The sequence below is a fragment of the Leuresthes tenuis genome, unplaced genomic scaffold (assembly GCF_036924035.1).
Source record: "Leuresthes tenuis unplaced genomic scaffold, fLeuTen1.0.hap1 SCAF_21, whole genome shotgun sequence".
Taxonomy (NCBI): domain Eukaryota; kingdom Metazoa; phylum Chordata; class Actinopteri; order Atheriniformes; family Atherinopsidae; genus Leuresthes; species Leuresthes tenuis.
In genome coordinates, this window is record NW_027325375.1 from 28819816 (window position 1) to 28845714 (window position 25899).

The following is a 25899-nucleotide window of genomic DNA, read 5'->3' on the forward strand; positions in this document are numbered from 1 at the left end:
TGAGCCTGTTTTGAACCGATTCTGGAGTCTGTCGCCACTCAGAGACCAGAGATCACCAGCTTCATCTGGATGAAAGATGCTGCAGTTAACCACATCACAGAAAAAGCCAGTCTATAGTGCTTAGTATTTTATTTTCCTGAAGACATTTTTCATACAATAAAACATTCCATCAAATAAAAAGTCCACCCAAAGAGAATTCACCAACTACGTAAACCTACGATCTTGATTTAAATATTACTTATTGAGCGACTCTCTCCCACAGCTCGAAACGAGCTGGACAATCTTCTTGTTTGTGGGTTTGGTGTGAAGGCGGGAAGCTAAGCCGGTCAGTGTTTGCCTCTTAATCCCATTACGGACTTTGCTGCTCGTTTCCAGCTTTGGAGGAGAGCGGCTCGGCTGAGACCTGGATCACAGGATTAACTAGAGAGCGGAAAATGTCCCACACATCGGGTACGCCAAAGTCATCCATGAATACAAAACAACAGATAAATATTCTAGTAGCCACTGTCTCTAGGTAAAAACAGTAAGTTTAAAACATGTTGTGAAGATAAACCGAATGACACGCGTGTAATGCTTTAGTATTTGTTAGTCGCTTACTGGAACATGATAGCGTGATTAATTTATATTACACCACTTCCCCAACACCTTTAACAACCTAATTCTGAAAGGACTAAGTAGCATATGAGAGTGCAGACGAGCACTGAACTGAACATGCACTTGTTTCACTGTAAAATATGCAGTTAGTGAAGCAGACGCCGCAGCTGTCCCACCCACCAACCCACAGCACGTTTCAACCCTAAATACTGTTCTGTTTGAGGTAAAGTAGCCGCTGCAGCAGCAGTTCAGACAGACTTTCTATAGACCTGCCACAGAAGGAAACTATTGCATAATAAACCCCTAAAAGCAACGACAGAAACAGCAGCGTCCCCAGGACTGAACATGTCTCCACGACAGGGAGCCCCAGCAGACCTGTAAGAACGTCTTCTCATCAAATTTACAGTATCACACATCATACAGGAGCTCTAATATTGCTTTTCCACAGTGAGAAAGTGGCAACCTGCGAGATCCCTTGCATTACAATCTAACGGGCACCGGTTCGGGTGCACGGTCAGCCAACTGCTAGAACACAGCGATAATGCTGTAAGGAGGATTTGGAAGCGCCACCGTTACATTTCCACATCCATCACACAGGCGGTGGTTGTGCAGAACAGTCATTTATCAGCGTCAGGTCGGCTTTCTGTCCACAGCTGACAGTTTTGTCCAAAAAAAAAGGCCCCAAAGCCGAATGAACGTGCACGTTAAATGCATGTTTACGAGCCGAGTGCAGCTCAGTTAGCCAGCAGCACGCCGTCTAACCCGCCAGCGTGGAAATCCTGCAGCTTCCTGGCCAGAAACTAAGGGATCGTGTTCGTATTTCCAGTTTTTCTCAGTGAGCTGGTGGCAGTGGATGAGATGGGAAAAGAAAAGAAAAACAGCAATCTCAGCAAATCCCTTTGACTGTATCAGACGGATCATCGTTTGGTTGGTTTTCAGCACTACCGATAATAAAAGACCGTTCCTTTTCTCCAATTTATACATACGTAACACTATTATATACTATAGAAATATATAAATATTATAAAATGTCTTTTCTCCATTAGCAAGCATGGGCATGCCGTTTAATTTTCATGATTCTGCTCGAGTCAGAAGATGATTACATTGCAGACAGTGACGAGGCTTTAGCGACTTTATGTATAAAAGCTGAGTAGGACGTGATAATTTGGCTGTTAATGCTGTATCTCTGACACCAGAGCTGCTATGTTACGCTAAGCAGGTGATAATAAAAGTCCATCAGACTGAATCTGAGGCTGGAACTGTGTAACAGTCATATCTGATGCTAAGTGAGGCCAGTCTCGCTGGGCATATACTTCCCTTTTCACAATTTGAGTGTCCCTCTGAGGTGACCCTGTCAGGGCAGCTTATCGTGTATCTTCAGGGGTGAACCAGACTGCTGTGGGACGGTTGGGTGACGAGTGGAGCCGGCTGGAGTAGCCATCATGACGTGGGCGCGTTCTGGTTCTGGTATATGGATGCCTTGTCTTTCAAAAGGTCCAGACATAGATGGCAGCTCCAGCTCCCTGAACGCCACAACCACAGAGAAACCACTGCGTCAGAAGGCTTTTGGGTCACCACCAATCATCTTTCATCACTTTAATGACTCAAACATTTGTTTCTCAGGGTGGATTTACCTTCGGGAGGCTCAGACATCGGCGGGTTGAGGCAGTACATGTGATAGCCTCTATCGCAGTCATCACAGAACAAAAGCTGATCCTGGGAACAAAAAGTCAGGAATAAATAAACTCCTGAACAATCCTACTTTACTAAGTGGTTAGCATGTAAGATTCAGCTTCCATAGACGATCTGTGCGTCGTTTCTTTTCCTTTTTAACCTTAAAAATATCTAAAAATCAAAGGTGTAAATGCTCTGAATGAAACCTGAAGCTCTCACTTCATCAGTGATCATTAAAGCGAGTGAAGCTCTGATCAGCACAGAACATCAGAGACTCATCCATCGCCTGTTCTCACAGATCATCCAACAAACTCACGTCGTTCTCCGACGTGCCGCACATGTTGCAGCACTTGCACTCTATGCACTGCCAGCGATACGTCTTCACGGCGGCCATCATTACAGGAGTGAACTGCAGGCAGGAGGGGTGGCCTGCATGGAGGGAAGCAGTTTATTCTCACTGTGCATGTGTGTGTGTGTGTGTGTGTGTGGAGCTGATCGATACACGCAGAAAGTACCTGAGCGTCCGCAGTCAGAGCAGGACACCAGCTCCTCCGACTGGCCTGTCTTGTGATTGGTTTTGGAGTCTCCCAGGCAGAAATCACAGTAATTATTAGGCAAAGCGAGCCCATCTGGACCTTTCTTAGGAGCTGGTTGGCAAAAGGAAAACAATCCGATTATCAGTTCCTCACAAATCCAGCCGGCTCCAAGTTACAGCCCATTCAACCTGGTGCTCGTCTCTTACTTTTTGGCTCCTCAGGCAGCGGCAGGGAAGACTCGTTGATTTCCATGTCTTCCTTCTCCTCGCCCTCCTCCTCAGCCAGGTGGGAGTGGGCGTAGTGGTAGCTCAGGCCAGGACGGTTCTTGTAGCGTTTCCCGCAGGCTGCCACCAAAATGAGAAAATACAACGTGCATGAATATGAAAACACGGACAAGCATTCAGTTCCATGCTGTAAAAGCTGATGAAAAACAGACAGTTTAAAGGTAACTTCTGTGGCTAAATGAGGGAGTTAAAGATAAATAAAACCCTGTATTTTCCTTCTTTAAAGACACTTAAAGGACCACAATTAGACAGAAAACGAGAACTGTGCAACTTAAGGCTCTTTTGTGGTGGTTTGATTGAATTCACTGTGGCAGCATTAATGTGTGGATCAGTGATAATGTGGAGGTTTCAGAACAGGCACAATGAAACCGGACTGAAAGATGAAGAAAAGTGGGAGCCGTTTAAAAACACATGCTCAGTTTAAAGGATGAAAAACTCTCCAGTCGAACTTTCATTTCCTAACAAAGCGACTCTCAGCTTTCACTGTGAATGTAACAGAACCAGAGGAGCTCGTGCACGCTGTATCCGTTCTTAATGGGTTAAGATAACATCTGAGTCACTCGTGCTGTCACACATCTGCAGTTAGTAAATGAAACTTGTGGCTTCTTCCTAAAACTGGCTTTTATCTTCAATTCAAGTTCCTGAGACGCACCAGTAGTGTTTACCGCCTAAATTACACCGAGTGACTCGTCTCATTTCACTTCACTTCTACAGCAATCATCTTTTTGGGGCTATAAACATTATTTTCATTTCAACTAAGAGAAGCCAGCGTGATTGTGTAAGGATTGACTTTAAAGAGTCTGAAGATGCGAGGCTGTTGTCACAGAGGGTGTGTGACGGTTGTCATAGCAATACTTCCCTCTTTCACATCCATATAAGCGCTGGTTTTCATTTCCTCAAACTCTAAGTTACCTGATGTGTCATTTAAAAGTGTTTGGAAAGCATCTCAGAGACTAAAGACAGGCACAGTCACAGTGGTGAGGCAGAAGAGACATGAAAAGTCCTTCAAAAAGGTCAAGCAGACAGATGTGAAATGAAAAAGTACAGGATGCAGAGGTGGTGAAAAGGGGAAAAAAAAGAAGACGAAACACAAACAAAATCAACTTGTTGGCATTCAGTATTCAGACAAAAGAGGGGAAAACAGCCGCAGCATCCAGCTGTAGTCTCTGTGAGCTGATTACAGACTACACTTTGACTGATGTGTGGTTCTTAATCTAGTGAAGGACATTTAACTAAACTGAACGTTTACTACGAGCTGAACTACACGAAGCGTAAATCTACACAGACAGGAAATTAAAAACAGGCAGACAAGACAAGGCAGACTGGAGGGAAAAGTAATGAAGAGAAATATACCTCTTTCAGAAGGTTTTGAAATATGCTTTTGTTTGATAGAGTCTGAAAGAGAGAAGAGAAGGAGAGAGCACTGACAGAGGCTCAGAAACAGGCTCAAAGACTGACAGAGTCAGTCAGCAATGCCCCGCTGCTGAAAGTGAAACTGCTTCACAAAAGAGGAACAAAAAAAACAAGAAGAAGAAGAAACAAAAAAAACACACATTAAGCAATACAGATCTGGAGTCTGACAATTCCAAAGAAGTGTCAGGAACACTTGCAGCTTCCCATAGAATGATTTGAAATGCAGGTTAAAGGAAAGTATGACATCATAATGGCAAAAAAAAAAGCAAACTAGGTTCAGAAATAACAGATTTAAGAAGTCTAACAGAGAACAGAGAGAAGATGGAAAACAGAACAATAAGACGAAGGGAGGAGGGTGAGAGGAAAGGTGAGAGAATATAACGGCTATTAAGATCAGCAGAGACCTGAGGTCACATGCTCTACTCTGGCCTATCAGGACTCACTGTCACAGGCGTAGGGCTTGTCTCGGTCCTCCAGAGCCGCCGTGTCCAGTTTCTTCCGGCTGCTGCCCACTCCTCGACCCTGAGGACATCACTGAGGTCAACAGACGGACCGGGGCAAAAAGCACAGACACGTGTCGCTGGGATTGAGCCGTCTTTACCTTCCCTTTCCCTTTGCCTCGCCTTTTGGGCGTGTCTTCCTCGTAGTCCTCATCGTCGAGGTCATCCAGGAAGTCATCTGGCTCCAGGATTCGCTTCAGTGACGAGAGGACGGAGCAGGAATTTAAATGAAGGAAGCCACACCAAGCCCAGACACGTCTTATAACTCATCTCTGCCTGAACGACTTTAACTAGAAAAATGATGGCAATGCAAACAAGAACCTTTCTGATTCTGGCAGCGGGGTTGAGGCTCCCGGTGTAATCACTCTGGTTTGAATCCTCCTCTGATCCCCGGAGGTCTGCGGCCGTCCGTTTGTCCAAGGAGTCGCCCTTCAGCAGGGCCTCCAGGCTGCTGCCGTCCGACGACAACACAGCGTCCTTCTTCAGTCCTATATCAACCTCTGAGATAAAAACATTCTACAGTATGTTTCACGTCCTCCTGACGCACACCTAGAGTCACACAGCTGCTCACACTGAAGAAATATTACACCAAACTGAATTCAAAGGGAAAAACCTCTCATTTGTTATCTGTTACTAATTACAGCAGAAAAAAATCCACATTTTTCTTCAAAGTCTGAAGGCTGACAGGTTAAAATGGAGACGGGCTGAGCTCGGTGCTGCGGTACCTGTCTTGACAGGAGGGAAGATAAGTCGGGGGTCCTCTGGAGGATGAGATTTCCGTTTCTTCCTCCATCTCCTGGCTGGATAAGTATAAAGCTGCCCAGGAGCCATGCCTGGGAGAAGAAAGAGCCCATCCATCAACATCACACTAACTTAACCCGTACAAAACCACCATCAACAGACCAAAGTCCACCCATCATACTTTCTTTAAGCACTTTTAGTGTTCTCACTGAAAAAAAAAAGAGGGTCAGCAGAAGATATGTGACTCCCTATCGATGTTGTTATTTGTATATAAAATGTTGTAAAACAGTAAAAAACAGCAACAAACTCTGGTAAGACTTTAAGGAAGTGTTCAATAACTTATACCCCAAAGTTTATCTCACGTTTAGCCCTGGAAAGCGTTTCAGGGAGCATGTCTCACCTGGTCCCCTGTGTCTCTTCTCCATCCATATGTAGCAGTTGCTCTGGGCAACACCGGTCTGAGAGTCGAGGAAGGGCATTCGAACGCTCCTCTCGGCACAGAGCCTGGCATTGTAGTTGTGACACTGCTCCAAGGCGTCTCTGTAGTACTGCTCTCCCAGCCTGATGAAACAAAACCAGAGAAAGATTGAGTCAAAAACGGCCGAAAAGAGCAAAGTTTCTGTATGGATGAGTTCTTGTTTGGGTAAGACTTGGTAGTCAGCACCATCCCATCTGCGTTGTTTTATCAGCATTAATGTGCTGCATACTTATTCCCTATTAGGAAAGCTAAGACGTCCTGACAGGCGTCTCACTGTTTGTTCAAACCACTCATCTCCAAGACATGAGGAGGAAATGAAAACAAAAGGTCTCATCATCCAACTCCTGTAGCTGTCGCGGTGCCCCAGAGCACTCTCCAGAGCTAAAGTAGCACCCATTATACTGGCTTATTCTTTTAGTTTTACGCTGTTCTGTTCTCATAGAGGTGAAAGGGAAGTACTCAAATGATCTTTCAAAGTGATCCCAGTCTGCTCAAATATTAAGTTGTGTGTATAAAAGTGGATATAAGTCAGTGAGTTCAATTAGATCACTACTTGTAAAAATTAAATAACACCAGAGAATGATGTGTGAATGTGTTGTTTAAAGATTTAAATAACTATTTTAAGTAGTGCGGTCGCGCCAGCGCACGCAGAGACAGCGGAAATGGAAGCACGTTTGAGCACAGACGGCTCGTGTCATCAAAGCGTTAAACTTTACACCTTCAAAAAGTTGCTGTAAGCGGATCTGAAACTTGACAGTTAAAGCGGTTACCCAGGTTGGGCTTTCAAAATGAAAACGCTGACCTTCTTTCACAGCCTTTTAATCATTTCAACCTCGTCCACCGGTCGCCGTAAACAGCGTTGGACACAACAGTCTCTTTAGCTTGTTAGCGCGTGAGCCACCTAGCTGCTCCACTCATCGGACGTTAGCGGCACGATAGCCGTTTGACTGTAAAGACGTAACAACTAACCACAATTTCCCAATAAGTACACTTACAGCCAGATTTTACACATATTCTACAGCACCGCCCGATGATTCGTGCTTCAAAAAGGTCAGCTGCGTTTCTGCTAACTTACACTTCCATTCCAGGATGTGAACACACAGACACGACGCTCCGATACCGTTGGCTAACGTTACTACGTCAGTTTGAATGTTGTTAAGCTAACCAACTAAAGAGTCAGTGACTGTGTGGTCAAACAGCCGTTATGATGTGACCGCGGTGTGTGTCACCTGCCCAGGTGTAAGGTATGAAAAGGAGTCCAGCACTTACAGTTTGACAACATTCTCAACAACAGCTGCCATCTTGCTTTGATAAATGAGTAAAGTGCCTGACGGGTAATGAGTGCCCTCTATCCGTACTTGTAGGCAGGAACAGGAACGTAGGTCCCAGCGCCCCCTACCGGTTGCGACGTGCTATTGCAAGTGGATTGTAGGAAACTCTTGGCTTGTTATTTCAATAATAACAACAAACGTTATCGTCAGCATGTCAGGTACGGATTTGTCCTCTTATACGGTAGATAAACCCTTATATTAGGACGGAACAACTGTTTGTGGCATCTTCTTCTATGACAGGTGTGATAAAAAGCTAATGCTGCGTTTGTAGACCACTGGCAACTCGGAATTTTCCGTTATCACACAAGGACAAATTATGGAGAAAAAAAATCCTAAAAAAATAGTAATCTAAACTCACATTTTCAACTCCGTAATTCCGGTGACGTTTTTCAGCTCCAATTTCACACATTTTTTACGTAATTTCTCTTAAAATACTGCACGTTTTATGTATATTTCACGGTATATAAAACTACATATCTGTCGAAGAACGTTTGTAGGTCATAGTAAAACCACAAAATAAGCCTGGATACAGCCACGAACACCAAAAAAAAATCGTTTTTATTCACTGGAGACGAGTAGAAGTAAGAAAATGACACATTTGAGATCTCATTTTGCGCCTTTGAAGGACTCTAAATGCAGCATAACAGCGAATGACGTCATAATTTCTAGCGCAACCGTGGGGCTAATTAAATTAAAATGTAAGCAATTAAATATAAAACTACTGTAGACAAACAGTGTTTATGTCGAACAAAACAGCGAGAAAGAATAAGACCGGCTTCAGTGTGGAGGCTGGCAACAGATCCTAGGACAAGAGTGCAAAAGTTGTACCAGATCCCTGTTTTATCTTAGTAAATTATATGATTTGTGTCGTTAACCCCCTAAAGATGACGGAAAATTAATCAAGCCTGTGTTCAAATGGACTCGTGAAATACACGAGACACCTACAGAAGAAGAATTGTTACCAAAAAGGGAGTTTAGAATGACTTGATCAGAAAATTGATGGACTTTATTCTCGCTTTGACATCACGTGCAGTGGTTCAAACTGAAGATAAATACAGCACTTGTGTTACATGTGACATAGATCAACGTCATTCAAATATTCAACTTGTTATCCACTAAGAAAATAAATGAAAAGATCTCCAAAAACATTCTTGATTAAACCATGTTTTATTATTCCTAATATCGGATGTAGAGATACAACAAGTCAACAAACAGTATTTTCGATTTGTAATGAAAATGCTCCACAGCACACTGACATCGTGTGGAAGGGTCTGGTATTACAGACACGTACCTGAAAATGGACAGCAGTTGTAATTTTTGCAATAAGTTGCATTAGTAACAGTAGTATTAATAGTAACAACAGTAGCAATAATGATCATAATAGCAATTAATAATAGTAGTGGTATTAACAACTCTGGAATACAGAGGAAGGAACATTCGTCAAAAGTAATGAGAAATGAAAGGAGGAGGAGGAGGACAGGCTTATCAAATGCAGCAAGACAGACCACTGGGTGAAAAAATACAAGCTCCCGCTGGACAGCAAATGTCCCGCCTTTTCCCAAAAGAGGAAGCTCAAACTGTCACCAGTCTGTATTTGCTCATATCTAATACTCAACATGTAAAAGCTGTTTTTTATTTTTCTTAATTAAGTACTCGGTTGTTACAAGAACTCTTAGAACCAAGGATCCGTTTGACATCAATAATGCATACTTTCCATGTTCTGGTCGAAGCTCACCAGCAGCACGATGTTATTTTAAAAGGATGCAAAATGCAACATCAAATCACAGCCAAGTTGAGGACGTTCCCGCCACCCTGGACTGCCAGGGGTCAACTGCCAGGGGTCAACTGCCAGGGGTCATCCCGCCACACTGGACTGCCAGGGGTCAACTGCCAGGGGTCATCCCACCACACTGGACTGCCAGGGGTCAACTGCCAGGGGTCATCCCACCACCCTGGGCTGCCAGGGGTCATCCCGCCACACTGGACTGCCAGGGGTCATCCCGCCACACTGGACTGCCAGGGGTCAACTGCCAGGGGTCATCCCGCCACCCTGGACTGCCAGGGGTCAACTGCCAGGGGTCATCCCACCACCCTGGACTGCCAGGGGTCAACTGCCAGGGGTCATCCCACCACCCTGGACTGCCAGGGGTCATCCCACCACCCTGGGCTGCCAGGGGTCATCCCACCACCCTGGACTCTGCCAGGGGTCATCCCACCACCCTGGACTGCCAGGGGTCAACTGCCAGGGGTCATCCCACCACCCTGGACTACCAGGGGTCATCCCACCACCCTGGGCTGCCAGGGGTCATCCCACCACCCTGGACTCTGCCAGGGGTCATCCCACCACACTGGGCTGCCAGGGGTCAACTGCCAGGGGTCATCCCACCACCCTGGGCTGCCAGGGGTCATCGCACCACCCTGGACTCTGCCAGGGGTCATCCCACCACCCTGGACTGCCAGGGGTCATCCCACCACCCTGGACTCTGCCAGGGGTCATCCTGCAGTAGGTGTGCAGCACGGTACTAAGAGTAGGTGTGAGATCCAGAGAGCTTTTGTACAGGATGTCAAGTATTAGAGCTATTTCTGCGTCACGTGACCAATTTGGCCAAAGTAATTTGAATCATTCACATTCAAATGAGCTGATAGGAAATACACGGTGTGACCTCTGAGCGGTTGATGCTGTGTCCGGATGTTCGGAGCGGAGAGAAAAAACTAAAGCAGCTCATCCATGGGGGAGGAATGGCTCCTCCATTCAAAACCGTGCACAATGTATGCAAACTGTATCGGCTCACTTCATGTATGCTGAGTGGTTCCCAGAAAACTCGGAGCTCTGACACAGACAAAGGACGCTGAGTCCCACCGACAGAGACGAGGCAAGTCTGCGCGCCCTTACTGAACCCGGTTAAGTCTCGGCTTGGGCCATCAGGAATTTGTCTTCCCTGATTCAGAGGGTCTCTGATCTGAGCAACCAGACGTTCGTTCGGAGTGAGGAATTAAGGCCAAGCTGTCTGCACCACAGTCTGGTCTGATGTGGCAGCAGAGATCTGATGAAACTACGTGGGACTCTGCAAATTAACACTCGGCTTTCACTGACGTAAAACTCTGCTACATTCACCAGATACTGTAAACGCCCTTTTTGCTTTAAACATTTACACCATTGAGGAAACTAACAGACCGATCATTTGCTTCCCGTCTTCGGTACCAGATTGAAATGATCTCGTCTCTTTGATTCATTTGGTTGGTCTCCAATCCCGACTATAAGATGATCTCGTGTTTTCAGAGTACATCGACACAGAGGAGAATAAATGGCAATAATTCGGCACACACACGTATAAACCTACAGTAAATCATGCCACATATAATAGAAAATGTCGGACTTTTCCCCTCTCGGTCACATATTGTACCTGCATTTATAATCCACCGACATACATTAGGTCATTGCCACAGGGCACATTTTTAACATTCACATCTTTGTCTTAAGAAAACCTTCTTTTAGGCTGTTTGAATGGAGGGTGAGAGCGTAAAAAAAGGGTTAAGAGTAAATGTCGTTGGTTCAAGTAAAGCTGAGGCTTACATCTGTCAGAAAGCCTCCCGTGTTCACACTCCTCGCTTCACCTGTAATGAGATCTGTCAGCTGTCCGGATGTCTTGCTTTTTCCCTGCAGTCTGCCACAAAAAAAGATGTGCTTCGGCTTTTTTATCTACAAATGCCCCCCCCCCCCCCGGTGCATTCACACCAGCACACAGAGAGAAGGGAAACGGATATTAGAAACAGAAAGCAGAAGAGTCTTGACGGTAATGCCAGCTTACGTGTGTTTAAAAACCAAACGGAGGAGGAGGAATCGTTCCAGTAAAATTCATTCGTCTGGTTTTGTCTGCATTTCAGCGCAGAAAAGTGGCATCGACCATCTGGACATGTTTGATCAGGAACAAATAAACATGCAAAATCCACAGCACCACACACACACGCACACACACACACACACGCGCACTAGAAAACTAATCTTCTCTGCTTTGTACAGAAAAAAGAAAGAAAGTTGAAAATCAAGCAGAAAAGATCACTCAAAAGAACTCAAAAAACAGGCAAAAATCAGAGATAAAATAAAATAAAACCACTTATTAAATATAGATCATTTTCCCGATGAAACTCTTTAGCACTTACTGCAAACAGCTAAAACTTGAGCTTGTATTGTTGCTGAAAATGTCATTCCTAAAAAAGAAAAACGCGCACGAGCCCGACATCCTGCACCAGTGGAACCAAATTCCTTTTTCTCTCCACAACATAAATCAAAAATTATCTACGAATTAAGTTGTTTTTTTTCAAACCAGCAATTGCAAAAAGATAAATAGTAATAATAATAACAATATCAATAATATTGATCAGGTTAATAATAACATCAATACCAGGAACGTAAAAAGGGACTAAAGTGATCGCTCCCAGAAGAGCGCGGCGGCGGCGGCGTTTTGTTTTTAAACGCAGCGTCGCCACAGCTCTGCTCGCCAAGACCCCCCCGGGGAGAAAACCATCCTGTCGGGCCTGTTTTGGTGGAGCAGAGCTGAGCTGAGCCCAGATGCCTGCTGCACCTGTTACCGACTCAGACTACAAAAGGACTGACTGTTGGGGGTGAAACACGGATTGGGTGAAGATGACGGAGAAACGCTGTGAGATTCAGAGATGAAGGGAAAAAGCTGCTCTGGGAGCAGTGAATGTGTGTGACCTGTGTGTAACTTCTCTTCCCGTCTGCCACAGTCTGTTCAATCGTTTCCATTAATGTAGTTTTCATTGATTATTTTACAGCGTTCTATTTCTTCTTGCCAAAGAAGCTGAACCTCTTCTCGCGATCCTTGTCTTTCCCGTCTTTGTTGCGCATGGTGACACCTCCGGTGTCGCCCGAGCTCGGGGAGATGGGAGGCATCGTCATGGCTCGGCTGAGGGCCCGGGGACCTCCGGGCGAGTCTCCCGGTCCCGTTGGAATGGAGCTCAGGATGGAACGAATCCAGGAGCTCATTTCCGCCTTGAAACAGAAAAGGCGTCATTAGGCTTCGTCATTTGTTTCCTGCAAACACATTTGGTTCGTATGGACTCAGTTTAGACTCAGTTTATGACTCTGTGCTGCAGGTCTCACCTCATCCTTGGCTTGGAATAGATACTCTTTCCCATCTCCTAGTCTGCAGACACAAGGTCGAGAGATGAAGCACGTGGCAGAGATCAACTATAAAAGGAGACGTCTCACTACTCAGCGACTCTTTAACGGTGCGGTTTCCTCACCTTAGCTTGAACACGTGTTTCCTCTTCTTATAATCATGGGCTATTTCACACACAGCCTCTCCCAAGCTGATGGGCACCTCGCCGTGGTACGGGATGCCGTTGGCAGCACTTTTATTGTCTTTGTAGAAGCCGAGACTTCCTTTTCTTAGGACGCAGTACACATTCTGCCAGGATCTATGAGAGGAAATAAATCATCATGAGCGTCAGACAGTGCTAAATACTGCGAGTCTGAGCCAACAAATTAAAGAAAAACAGACAAAAGGCAGGAGTTTAGCGCTGTGCAGACATTTCTAATCTGAATGGGCACAATAAGACAGACTAACTGAGTTTAGCCTTTATTCAACAGACAGAAAGCGAGTGAAGAGGGAGGAAGAGGAGAAGTGCATTAAATGTTCCAGATCAGGCTTCAGGTAAGCCGCAGGGTCAACTGTCCGCCTCTCTCTAGCCTGACCGAGTCCTCACCTGGTAGCTGCCTTTTTGCTGTGGGACTCCATCTCCTGCTTTCGACAGAGCATCCCCTCCATGGTTTCTGGCTCAGAGTCCGCGCCGCCCCTGCTCGGTAAAGTGGCCGATGGATCCAGGCGAGAAGATGCCAGACCGCTGTCTCTGCCCGGCCCGTTAACCGACTCAGACTCTGAGCCCTGTGGTTAAAACCAGGACATGATGGGTGGTGAAAAGGTGGAAAAACACAGAACTGGACCAAAGTAAAGAGCAGCAAAGCAGCCGTTTACAGCCATACATGGAAAGCCATAATGATGCACTGCTTCAGTGGTTGTTGCACCGACAGTGTAGGTTCACAGAATCCATATCATCGCACAATACACTGCCATTACTCATGCGATTACAGCTGAGACATGGCTGAGACATACCGCACTACATAAATAACAGGAAACATACAAACAACAGGGACCAGGGATACTTTCAATTTATCACAGGGACGTAAAATCACAGCTGCTGTCTGATTTTTATCTGATTTCTGTCTGAAACAGATGCTTTTTACGTTCATATCTCGTACAAATGACATCATTCGTGGACATATCTTTGCTTTTTCAGCCTAATTTCAGTCATTTTGTAATGTAAAACCAGTTTTATTCTGCAGCACAAAACACAGACAGAAGTCCACTCACTCACACTTCAGCTTCAAGGATTTAGTACAAATTTAAGCTCTTACTTTCAAGTATTTGGGCTCTTATTTACCACATGAATCCCTTTAAAGTGCTAAAGTGTAAAAAGTGATGACATCAGCAGAGAAAACACTTGCGGGTCCTTCTTTTCCTTTTCTACAAACAGTTGTGACACGACTCCATCACTTTTACACTCAGAGGAAACACACACATAGAGGGAAAGACTACAACCAGCTACATGTAAAATACCACTGAACAGCTCCACATGTACAGTCACTCCTGTCCTGGTCAATATGAGCACGTGCACGTGTTTGATCCATGAGAACAATCTGTCCATGAATCTGCATCATGCTTTTTAAATTGCAATGGGACTCATTAATGAATAAATAAAGCAATGGCTGCGTCTGTGACAGAGAAGCGGTGGCTTCTTAATAAAGGAAAGGAGGCACTGCGGTTGACCAGGAGCTGAGTGGAGGCTGTGAGGAGAGCGAGGGGGAAGCTACAAAGCTGACCATGGCTTAGTACTCACACGCTCCGGCTGCTTTGGCTTACAGACGCGTTTAGGCTCTGATTTCTTTCCCACTGACAACGATAGCGATAATGACTGCTGGTAAAAACGCAATGAAAAATTGTTAAGGCGTCTCTGTCAGTGGCAGAGAGTTGGACCGTTAGTTCAGGCCTTAAATCTTTCACTTCATCGTCTGTGAGAGACATGAAGTGAGCAGGTGAGCGTCCGTCTGCCAGTGAGGAGATTCAATAAGAGCGTATGACATGCGTGGAAAATGCTTTTCTACCCGCCCACCTCCTTAAGAACCATCCTCTGAGACTTCTTTAAAAAGGAAGAAAGAAACAGCATGTGTTGTGCGTTTGAATTAAAGTTTCATTACTAAAATCTGTCATCATACTGGACCGGACACAGACAGAAACACAGTATTAGAACATTATGAAAATGATGCGATTGTTATTAAAATATTATTTTACTTATTTTCCATGTAAACATCCATAAAATGCTTGAACTTTCTTCGACTTCTCAAATGAATCCATCCATCTGATCAGAGGAATGTGTGGCAGCAGATGAGAGAAGACTGCAGGGGTTAAAAGACAGTTCATGCTAAGTTCTGTGGAGGAAGTCCAGAGCACTTGGCCTGTGTCTCACCTGAGATGTGTCGTTGTCACTGTGAACCCCGTTCACTGAGACCGACTGATTCAGTGTGGTCTGGTCCAGGCTGGTTCTACGTGTGAGAGGAGGAGGAGGCGTGTTATAAAAGTAGAGAAAAGGACGTTTGGCGCACACATACAGCTCCTCCTGACCTCCGCTCCACTGTACCTGGCAGCAGAATCGTGTGCTTGACTTTCCATCTCATGGTGTGCCACTTCCTGTGCTGGTGGCGGCGTTGGGGGTCGCCTCGCTCTCTCTTCTTCTTCTTGCCTCCTCAGTATCTCCTGTTCCTCGAGCTAAAAGGAAATGATGACGGATTCACGCTTGCATCCAGCAGGTCACTCCAGAGCTAACCAAATCTTTCCACTTACTGTAGTAAGTTTCTCCAGCAGCACAAAGCGGTCTTCCCAAGCTGCAGCAAGTTTCTCGAAGGCTTCGTGGCGCTTGATTAGACTCTCCACCTCATCTACGTTTGCGCCCAGCTCTGCTGCTCGCACGATGGGTTCCTGCCCTGCCAGCCATGACTCTGCCACATAGGCATCACGTCCGAACTGCAGCACCTCAAGCACTGAGATGACGAGAAACACAGAGTGAGGGCGAGAGTGATAGAAAATAGACAAATAAAGAGACATTAACTTCCCACTAAGGTCCGAAGGGTACATTTATACCAGCTGCAGCAAAACACACACTTCAGTAGGACCAGCATGTCGGGGCAGGAGGACTGGCAAAGCCACAAAATAAACACCTAAAGGGGAACTCCTGGCATGAAATACGTTCATCTACTCACCGAGAACAGTTTGGATATTTACATTCCTCGAGATCCATATAACGGAGTGAACGGGGCTTAGAGCCTCTAAATAAGGCATTATCTGTCTTTATTTCACCAATACTTTAAGAAGAATGAATGAATGAACGTGTGCTATAGCTCTGTTAGCTCATAGCTGCTGTTATGTGGCTACTTGCAGCTATAGGAGAGCTAACGGAGGGATTTCTACACAGGCACTCTACTGGGACCACTTCATCGACAGCATGGCTGCAGCACAGCTCATTCACTCCGGTAAGAACGTCCATCTTACTCAAAGTCATCTTTCACTTGTCAAAATCTGATAAATATCCTGCCATGTTGCACAAAACTATCAGCAGCAAACTCTGTGTGAAGTTAGCCGACTGTCACAGAGAAAGGAGTGAATAAACTGTGCTGCAGGGGGGCGTGTGGATGAAGGGGTCCCAGTAGAGTGCCTGTGTAGAAATCCCTCCGTTAGCTCTCCTATAGCTGCAAGTAGCCACATAACAGCAGCTATGAGCTAACAGAGCTATGAGCTAACAGCAGCTATGAGCTAACAGAGCTATAGCACACATTCATTCATTCATTCTTCTTAAAGTATTGGTGAAATAAAGACAGATAATGCCTTATTTAGATATTTAGAGGCTGTATTATCTATGCTCTGCTCTCTCCCGTTATATGGATAAACGCGGACCTCTAGGACTCTAAATATCTTCCGAAGGACGCCGACTTTCACCAAACTGTTCTATGAGTAGAGGAACGTATTTCATGCCTTAAATAAGGTCCAGGTTTAAAAATACCAGAGTTCCCCTTTAAGGAGCTGCAGAGGAACCAAAACGTTACTCTGATTGTACTTGATCTCATACCACAAACACAGCCAATAAACATCTGACCGCACACAATTCGCTTCATAAAAACATGTAAAATATGTGTAGAACACGCCTACCAATTTGTAAATGGTCCATCTTGTCTTGCCACTTCTTGTTGATCTTGTCTCTCTTTTCCTGGAGCTGAGCCAGTTTCTCTCGGATCTGTGAAACATTCAGAAAGGAGATGATTGGAGCATCAAGTTTGCACACACTGAAAATCACTTGTCCTGCTTCCTTCAACCACTGAGAAATACCTCATCAGCAGCATAGTGGTTGTTATCGATAAGAGTATTTCCCATCTCAGTAGTAGCAGTGAAGCTGTTCGCTCTGGTCTCGATCTCTGACTTGATGTCCTGATGATTGGCGATGACTAACCCTGCAGAGGAAACATCCCTTGGAACAAAACAGGAAGAGTTCACATAAATACACATGTGACACTCATTATGGCTCTATTCATCCTTGTAACTGGAATATAGAGCATCCACCTGGGGCTGTCGTGAGCATCGATCTGCAGGTTGACGCCATCCATCCAAAGCATGAGGTCTCGCACCATATTGAAGAAGCGGAACTTCTCCACGGTGTCCTCCAGGAGGAGCCGGCGGGCCTGACCCGCCTCCAGCAGACCCTCCCAGGCAGAAGTCACAGCGTGTTCGCTCCTCTGAATGTCGTCAGCTTTCTCACCAGCGTAGGCCTTCTGCAGCCGCGCCGCATCATCCTGCACCTGGTTCACCTGAGAGTAGAACAGGGTGGAAGAGACATGCTTCAGTGTTCTTCTCACAGGGGAGTTAACACGAGGGGTCTCTGAAGCGATAACCGACCTGTCCGCTCAGGGCCTGGATGTCATTCTCAAACGTGTTGTGCTGTCTGTGTAGATGCTGGACTGTGTTCAAGTCACGGCCAAGATCTGAAGGTAAAGCCTCTCTCTTCTCCTTTACACGCCCAAGCACCTCCATGGCGTCCTGATGGAATCGGTGCAGCTCATAGGAGGCCGCTAGCATCTGTGTGCGCGTGTCAATCAGCTCCAGCAGGTCCGCCCAGGCATCATTTAAACCGTCCTTCCACTCAGCCACGCTGGCATTCTCAGGGTGGCCCGACTCGATGAGATCATCTGCCAAGGCGTTCACACCATCCACGCGCTCTTGGCCGATGGTGCTGGTGTCACGAGCAAACTCACGGAACTTGTCCCTCAGCATCTGTAGAAATAAAAACCAGGACAAAAGACAGCAACATAATTAATTCAGTTCAACTTCCCAGTTCAATTTCAGGAATGCGACTGAAATCAACTCACTGTGACATGTTCGTAGTCTTGTCCCAGTTCATGGGAGCCAGCAACCACTTCCCTCTCAGCAATCCACTGTTCCAGGTCATCCACCTCCCGCTTCAGCTGGGTCAGCCGCAGTCTTTCCTGAAGCCGCCCACGGCGCTCCTCAGCAAGGTCTTTCAGGCCTGCGTACAGCTTGTCAACTTGGGCTTGTCGTAAGGTGATTCTTTCACTGTTTAATTGACAACGAGAGCCAGACAGACACGTTATTATGGGGTCCCAACCTTTTGTGCTACACCAGACTCTTGGGAATTAAACACAGCTTGTGCTCCAACCTCTCTGGGTGCTCACTGTTGACCATGAGCCGACTACTGTTGGCCAGCTGGTGAATGGTCTGGGCGTAGTCTTCGAGTGCCTGTTCCAGGATCTGGTGCTTTTTGACCATCGTTAGAGCGCTTTGCTCATCCTGGGAAAAACACAGGAAACGATCAAGTCTGCTCAACTGTGAACGAGCTGCACAGAGATCCATTGTCTCCAGGTACCTTTGCCTTTTCCTCTGACATCATGTGCAGCTCCTGCTCTCCCATCCAGGCCTCCGCCTCAGCTCCATCAGCGTAGAACTGCTGGGCACGATTGGCCTCTATTAAACGGGCATGGCGCTTGTCTGTCTCTGCAATCAGTTGGTCCCAGAGGTCCTTCAGCTCAACGAGGCGCTCCTCTAACACAGACTGTCGCTCGCCATCAACCTGGCTCTGAGTCTGGCCTCGCTTATGGATGTCATCGATGCGAGGCTGATGGCCCTGGATCTCCTTCTGCAGTGTCTGATACACAGCAAGAGACCTTTTTTTTACCATTTACATGCGTTTAAAGCCTTTATTTGACTTGGTTTGGCCTTCATGACAACACTGAAATATGTTCTTAATTCAGAGTTATGTTAAACATTTCTACATCCGTGATGGTACCTGGTTCTTCTTGGTGAGCATCTGTACGGTGGGCAGGTCTTTTCCGTGGTCGATGGAGGTGGCCAGGGGCATCCTCTCCTTCACCCAGAGCTGAGGGACAAACACAGTGAATAAAATCCAAGCATCACACAAAACAGGATGCAACGGTAACATTCAGACGCTCCCCAGAATTTCTAGAATTGATCAATTTAGGAGTCACTGGGGCAGTCATGCTCACAATTTCATCCTCCAGGTCTCTGTTGAACTGATGTGCTTCCTTAGAGGCGAGCAGCTGCTGTCTCCTCAGTTTGAGGGGGTCCTGAAGGCCTGAGAAGCTGTCAGTGACATGCCTCTGCTGCCCATCTATTTCAGTCAGCCCTGCGTCTTCCTGGGACAGAGCAAGAGCCTGAGACTGCAGAGACTGGACCTCCTTCTCTCTGACCTCCATCTGATGCTCCAACATCTACACAGAGACAGCGTAGAAATTAAACTTCATTTTTCTCCACTAAGCAAAGGTTTTTAAATGGTTTTCTGAGCAATAATAACACTGTTCAATCAGTCTTTGCAGTCCACCTGGTGCTTTTTGAGGAGGATGTTCACACTGGTCAAATCCTTTCCGTAGTCGTCACTATGCAGCTGGCTCTCAATGTTTTTCAACCAGACATCCAGGGCAGAGCAGCTCTGTGTAAAGAGCTCTGCCCTGTTAGCATCAAACAAGCACTGGGCCTTGGTGCGAGTGGTGCCCTCCAGCTCCTCCCACTGACGCTGCAGGTCCTCCAGAGTCTGCTGCACAACAGGCTTCAACTCCGGCTTCTCTGCCACCAGCGCTTGACCCTCCTTTGGAGACGAGACAAAGTGCATCAAAGTGCTGCTATGGCAACATAGATGCTGATAGAAGTGTAAAGGCTGGCGTAAAAAGATGTCTTTTATTGGCGTTTACACACAACAGTGGTCGCACCTTATCAATCTTGTCCAGCCAGTCTTTGTTGGAGGCCAGCTCTGCCATGAAGGCCTGGTGTTTCTGCCACTTGCTGTGAAGATTTCTCGCTTCATCATAAGACATGTCCTGAGCTGTCAGCATCTTCTCATTGATCCACAGCGTGAGCTACAGAACGAGAGATCATGGAGCTGGTTTTCTTTCTCATGCCATTATAAAATGCTGATTATTAAAACTTCTGCCTGTATTGTTACCTCTTGTCCGTCTTGGAGGAAGTGTTGAAGTTCCCGGTTATCCTTAAGTTTAGCCAGCAGCTCATTTGCAGCCTCCTTATTCTTACAGTGTCTGCGGGAGATAAGCAGAATATTTAATATCTACTTCTCAAGCATCTCACGGAAGAGGAAAACTTTTTTTCTCTCTTATCGTTTACTTCAGCTCTAACCTTTCCTGGATTGAATCAACTTTTTCCTGGATCTTATCAGCGTTTGCATTGGAGTCATTAATGAGGCGCCGTCCAGCCTCCACAACACCAGTTATCTTCTCCTCACTGGCCTCTGTGGTGGTGAGGAAATCCTCATGCTTCTTAATGGCCTCCTCTGCAGCCTGAAGACTGGTGGGCATCTCTGTGTGGGACAGAACGTACTCCTACACAGACAAAATGCATGTTATTTGCTCATCTGTAATGATGCAACTCGTATAGTTTCGTTTTTCAAAGCTCCTTAAAGAACATGAACATGCAGTGATGGTTTTGAGATTAAGATATTTTAAACTCGTGCAACTCGCAGCCGTCTCTGTTCCAGTTCTTACACTTCCTGTTACTTCAGGTTTGAAGTTAACTGAACTTTATGACATGAGAATAAAGCTGGTATGTAGTCATCATACGTGGCTTATTCTCTACTTTCCAGCTGGTTTGATTTTGACACGAGTAGCAGTATCTGTCTCATTACCTTAAAAACAGTTATAGGCATAAAAGATAACGCAGGGAAAAAGGGACGATGGTCCAGTAAGAAATCTGAATAATGTCCAACTTATTTACAAGTTCTGTGGGATTTTATTCATGTATATATATATTTTTACAGCTCACAGGCCTCATTTTGACAGTGTCGTCTGCTAACCTGGCTGTTGAGGAAGGCCTCTGCCTGCTTTGCATCTCTCAGGAAAGTCTGGAAGTCAAAGGCTTGGGCCAGAAGATTGTGACGATTCTCCCACATGCGACGCAGCTCATGCCAGCCAGTGTCCAGAGCCTGAAGCCTCTGGGCCAGGAACATGTGCTGGGCGTCCGTCTGGCCCTGGGTCACCTCCTCGCCGACGGCCCGCATCTTCTCATAGTCTTCCTTATAGTTGTCAACCTCATTCTTGATGCTCTCATGCTGGGCCAGCAAACTCTCGGCCTCGGGCAGAGAAGTAGGAATGTCTTCTGAGGCCACGGCTGTCTGAGTGCGGGATAGCCAGGACTGGAAGTCATCCAGGTCCCTGAGGAAGCCCTGAAGTTTGCTGGCTTCTCCCAGTGACTCCTCCCGTCGCTTCATGGTTTCATTCAAATCCTCCCACACTTCTTGAATCTCAGCCAAATGTCCTTGGATCTCTTCAGCCTGATCTTGATGTTCATTGGCCAGCTTTCCAGCTTCACCTCTCAGGTCATCCAATTTACCCTGAAATAGATTTTTAAAAGCATGAAGCAAAAATGAACCCCCCAATGTGTCTGTAGTGTTCTGCTCCCATCTCCCACCCACAACCAATGCATCTGAGCCCTTCATACCTGGATAGCCTCAAGGTCCCTCTCCATTCCAGTGAGCTTCCGTTGTAGAGCCATCACTCCAGCCAAGTCATTGCCCAGGCCCTGAGTAGACTCAATCACTTTGGTCTTTTCCTTCATCCAAGTCTGGATCTCATTACACTCGAGGTGGTAGTTCTGGATGTCAAGAGCCGACTCGAGGGCTTGTTTCTTTTGACCAGCCAGTTGCTCAAACTCTGTCCATCTAAAAACCACATCAAACACAAGGCTAAAAACACTAACCAAAGTGCAGATTAAGCACAAATGCATGTGGGTTTAAAGTAGTGGCATGCTTCAGGTCCTCAGTGTTAGCTCTGACCTGTTGTTCAGCTGGTCTCTTGTCTGGTGGATTTGGTCTTTGCTACTGTTGTCCGAGCTCAGCAGCTGCTCGGCCACCTGGTGCACGTCAATGACACGGGTGCCGAGGTTCTTCATCTCCGGTTCCAGTGTCTCAAACCTGCATTCGTAAATAACAAGGATCATTTCACCGATTCCCAAAGGTATCGTCTGATTCATTTCCAGATATAATAAAAAGCTACTGAAAGACTAATTCCACTACTTTCATATTTCATCAACAGTTAACTGCCTTTCCTCTTAAAACTACAACAGAAAGTGTTATTCTTTGCTACCTGAAAAGGTTCTGAGGGAAATAAACTCAGCCTCCCCTCCCTGACCAACGGACTGACCTCTGCTGCACCACCTCCAAGTCCTCCAGTTTGGTGGGGATCTCCATGCCGTGTAACCACTGTTCCTTTTCCTCTACCCACAGCTGGCAGGCATCGGCCTCGCTGAACATGCGATAGAGGGCCAGGGCGCCTTCCAGGGCCTGGCGCCGAGCTGCTGACAGAGACTCCAGTTCCTCGTAGCGTTGCTCAATACCAGGCAGACGGCCGTCCACCTGCAGTCGGTGAGAACCAATAATTTACTTCTTCAAAGAACGTGTCATCATGGAGCGACTATGAAAAACAAAGCACACATACTTCTGGAGAAGACATGTAGGCCTGTGGAAGTGCTTCGGCCTGCTCATGCAGGGACTCTATGAGGGGCCGGTGGCTTTGGATCTCCTCCTCTATTTCCCTCTGCTTGCGAGCAAGAGTTTGGGTGGAAAACTCATCGTGGCCGACCTCTTGACTGGACACTTGCCTGAATGTCTCCATAATCCACGCCTCCATGTCGTTGGCATCTGTTTGAAACTGATGCAGCGCCACTGCTTCCTTGAGGCTCTGCTCTCTAAATTTAGTTGTCTGAAGAGATCAAGAAAATGATCAGCATCAACTGGATATTTAGAGTAGCTTTGAATCAATCTAAAAGAACACCCACCTCCTCCAGATGAGTCCACTGAGCACGGATGTCTTGAATCCTCTCAGTGACCTCTGAAGCTCCGTAGTGTCCCTCATCCACCAAAGTCTCTCCAGCAGCGATGCTGTTACACAGGGGGCCGTAGCGGGCTGCCATCTCATCACTGAAAGCCTCATGTTTACTGAGTAGATGAAGGGCAGAAGTCAGGTCACGGCCACAGTCTCCACTTGCCAAGATCTGCTCCTGCTCTCTTATCCAGGCTGCTTCCTCTCCAAGGTCCCACAGGAACTGCCACAGCCGCCGCGAGTCCGCGAGGCGCTCTCTGCGTGTCGCAGCAAGCTGACCAAGTTCCTCATAGGCCTGACCCAGCTGGTCAACCTTTTCACTAACCAGTCCGGGTTCGCAAGGCTTGTAAGCTGGAAATTAGGAAAAAAACAGGCGGGAATGCATTTATATGTTGCTCACAAAAAGGACAGGAACGTTTGAAACCAAGCTCCAAGACTTACTCTGTTCATAGGAGGTGAAGCGCTTTGCGGCTCCCTGCACTGCCTTGATTCTCTCTGCCTGAGCTGAAATGTCAGCCTCCACCAGATTGTGTTTCTGTAGTAGGTCTAAGACATCGTGCAAATGTTTACCACTGTCCTGAGACTGCAGGCGACCCTTAAAGAGAGGAAGCACAGTTCAGTAGGACATTTCTTTAATCATTCTATTTATCTTTAAATCAAAACTGTGCAACAGCACCAATAAGGGTGGAAAAGGGGCTCGGTACGTATTCCTGAACAGATATTTCTACATATTACACATATCTATACTCTATGAGTTATAGCTTGTAGATGGTGGTAATTTACATCATCAAAATACAATAACAATAGCTTAAAAACATCATTTCACAAAGCTAAGGTTCAACCAAAGGGCAGCATCTGGCAGAAATGTATTAGAGAGGGCCTTTAAAGAACTGACAACTGCTAAAATGATACAATAACAGGTGATAAACCATCGAGAGATCAATCATATGGTTCCTGTTAAAAGTAGATAAATAAATGATGAAACTCTAACCCAAATGAAAGAAAGAGGAATGTAAAGAAAACACTGAGCGCTAACTTTAGCAAAGCTCAAAGGCAGAAAATGATGCAATACTTATCTAATGGTTGGGAGAGGCTGATGAGGAGGGGGTAAGAGAAGGAGAGACCTAACCGAGCTACTTATTAATCAGATGTGCCTGTGACACACACTCCCAGGTTTAAAGCAGAAACCTAAACAGTGTGCCACAGAGCACCGCCAAACTTGATCAGGATCACAGCATAAAGAGCAAGAACAACCAGACCCAACGCCTTAAGTTCTCCCAGAGGTTGGAGTCTACCTCGCTCAACCTCAGTAAAGCCACCAGTGATCAGGCGAGTCCTGGAAAAGGCTAATTACTGCAGTTAGGTGCCAACACTAAAGCTGTCAGGGATATGCCTGAACAGCATCCATCTTAATTAAGTGGATTAGGAGACGCTCTTTGGGTAATTAGAAACTATAGAAACTGAAATTAGGGATAAAAGCAGACATTTAATACATGTTGAAACAGTGTCAGCGCCGTTAAAGTGGTTTAAACAGGTGTCTTTGTGTCCGTTTTACCTTCTCGTCTGCCATCCAGTCCATGATGTAGCGCATCTCCTGAAATAGTCTCTGTAGGTCACGATGAGCATTAAGACGTTCTCTGCGTGCAGCGAGGAGCTCTTTAAGATATTCCCAGAGTCGAAGCACATTATCCCTTCGTGCGAGGACACGCCGCACATCATGATATCCCTCAGCTTCCAGCTCTTTGGCGACAGCCTCCACAGCAGCCACACGTTCCCAATATGCCCCAATGTCTGTCTCGATTGCTTCATGTTTACGGGTGGCAGCCTCGACTGCGCCCAAGTCCGTCCCAAAGTTATCCTGAGAACAGAGCACAGGGCCCACTGTGAATCTAATGTGTTCAGATTAGGAAATCAAATGCAACTGGAGCCACGCAGCTTCATTATTTTCTACCTGAGACACTAGCCTCTGGTTTTCACTCAGCCATGTCTCACGCATCGCAGCTTTCCGGTCAAAGCGGGCAGCGAGCATCTCCAGCTTCTCCTGGCGAATCAGCTCATTTCTCAGAGCCAGCTCCCGTTCATGTTCCGCCTTTTCCAGTCGTTCCCAAGCCTGCCATTTAAAGGAAAACACAGGAGGCCTGAATCAGGCAGCAGACGGGATACTAACACTTCATACGTGATGCTGTCAGTCTGATTCATCATTCGAGCTCTTTTTTCAGGAGGAACTGACCTTATTGATGTCAGAGATGAGTTTGCCTTCTCTCGGCATGTACACTTTCTGATTGTTTGCTCTCATCTTGCTTTGGATTGTGAAGAGGAGAACCTCCAAGTTCCCTTTCTCTGTAAATCTGTGGAGACAAGGCACCATTTCTGTTTAGCCAGCTTCAATCAGCTCTTTCACTGGGTTCCATTAATCCAGCCGGCACTCACTTCGGCGGCTTCTCCACGGTCCTGTAGGAGTTGAACGCTTGAAGCTGGTTCTGCACGGCACTTAGCGAGTTAGCTAGCTGCCGATCGTTGAGCGTCCCGATGGTCTGCTCGATCCACTGCAGCAGCTCTGATGCCAGGGTCTCGTATTTCTCTATCAGCTGGTCAGCTTCAATAGCATAGTCAAGTACCTGCAGTCAGAGAAATGAGTAATTACGCCAACTTTACTCACACATGAATGTACTGCACACTTCCACACGCTCAAAGACGGACAAACACAAAGCTAACCTTGCCAATTCGTTTGCCCTCCACTGCCAGAGCTTTCATCTTGGAGAAGTAGTGGTAGTAGGTTGCCACGTAGGTAATGATGGACTTTTCATCAGGCTGGTCAACATTAACATCTAGAAAAAGAAGAAGGCAAATTCCATATTTAATATTTC

The 25899-nt window shown here is 46.3% G+C and overlaps 2 protein-coding genes across 8 annotated transcripts in view; both read right to left on the reverse strand.

Annotated features, from left to right (window-relative positions):
- Positions 1-112: 112 nt before the first annotated feature.
- Positions 113-7582, reverse strand: dpf2 (double PHD fingers 2). 3 transcript variants are annotated; one of them, XM_072374494.1, is made up of 12 exons: positions 7490-7582; positions 6143-6303; positions 5727-5834; positions 5323-5501; positions 5103-5195; positions 4945-5023; positions 4442-4483; positions 3011-3148; positions 2784-2915; positions 2585-2697; positions 2229-2310; positions 113-2117 (listed from the first exon to the last, which is right to left on the reverse strand). In XM_072374494.1, the coding sequence occupies exons 1-12, from the start codon at positions 7519-7521 to the stop codon at positions 2035-2037; spliced, it is 1242 nt and encodes a 413-aa protein (XP_072230595.1). In that variant the 5' UTR covers positions 7522-7582; the 3' UTR covers positions 113-2034. The 3 variants fall into 3 exon arrangements, with proteins under 3 accessions (XP_072230595.1, XP_072230596.1, XP_072230597.1); XM_072374495.1 differs by lacking the exon at positions 7490-7582 and adding an exon at positions 7296-7450; XM_072374496.1 differs by lacking the exon at positions 4442-4483.
- Positions 7583-8699: 1117 nt separating this feature from the next.
- The window catches only part of sptbn2 (spectrin, beta, non-erythrocytic 2), a 41597-nt gene continuing 24397 nt past the window's right edge, over positions 8700-25899 (reverse strand). For 2 of the 5 annotated variants that reach the window (XM_072374617.1, XM_072374619.1), the window contains 33 exons: positions 25748-25860; positions 25463-25650; positions 25263-25380; positions 24984-25142; positions 24588-24890; positions 23474-23627; positions 22989-23383; positions 22649-22912; positions 22355-22566; positions 21988-22125; positions 21654-21873; positions 21010-21546; positions 20337-20539; positions 20149-20239; positions 19916-20062; positions 19531-19794; positions 19196-19420; positions 18979-19068; positions 18559-18837; positions 18352-18482; positions 18044-18248; positions 17574-17948; positions 17241-17485; positions 17010-17148; positions 16833-16917; positions 15474-15670; positions 15271-15398; positions 15100-15175; positions 14473-14550; positions 13282-13460; positions 12820-12993; positions 12677-12719; positions 8700-12565 (listed from right to left, as the gene is read on the reverse strand). In XM_072374617.1, coding sequence (XP_072230718.1) covers positions 12353-12565; positions 12677-12719; positions 12820-12993; positions 13282-13460; positions 14473-14550; positions 15100-15175; positions 15271-15398; positions 15474-15670; positions 16833-16917; positions 17010-17148; positions 17241-17485; positions 17574-17948; positions 18044-18248; positions 18352-18482; positions 18559-18837; positions 18979-19068; positions 19196-19420; positions 19531-19794; positions 19916-20062; positions 20149-20239; positions 20337-20539; positions 21010-21546; positions 21654-21873; positions 21988-22125; positions 22355-22566; positions 22649-22912; positions 22989-23383; positions 23474-23627; positions 24588-24890; positions 24984-25142; positions 25263-25380; positions 25463-25650; positions 25748-25860 — 6368 coding nt within the window. In that variant the 3' untranslated portion in view covers positions 8700-12352. The remainder of the gene's footprint in view (positions 12566-12676; positions 12720-12819; positions 12994-13281; positions 13461-14472; positions 14551-15099; positions 15176-15270; positions 15399-15473; positions 15671-16832; positions 16918-17009; positions 17149-17240; positions 17486-17573; positions 17949-18043; positions 18249-18351; positions 18483-18558; positions 18838-18978; positions 19069-19195; positions 19421-19530; positions 19795-19915; positions 20063-20148; positions 20240-20336; positions 20540-21009; positions 21547-21653; positions 21874-21987; positions 22126-22354; positions 22567-22648; positions 22913-22988; positions 23384-23473; positions 23628-24587; positions 24891-24983; positions 25143-25262; positions 25381-25462; positions 25651-25747; positions 25861-25899) is intronic. The other 3 variants (XM_072374620.1, XM_072374621.1, XM_072374618.1) reach the window with 2 other exon arrangements.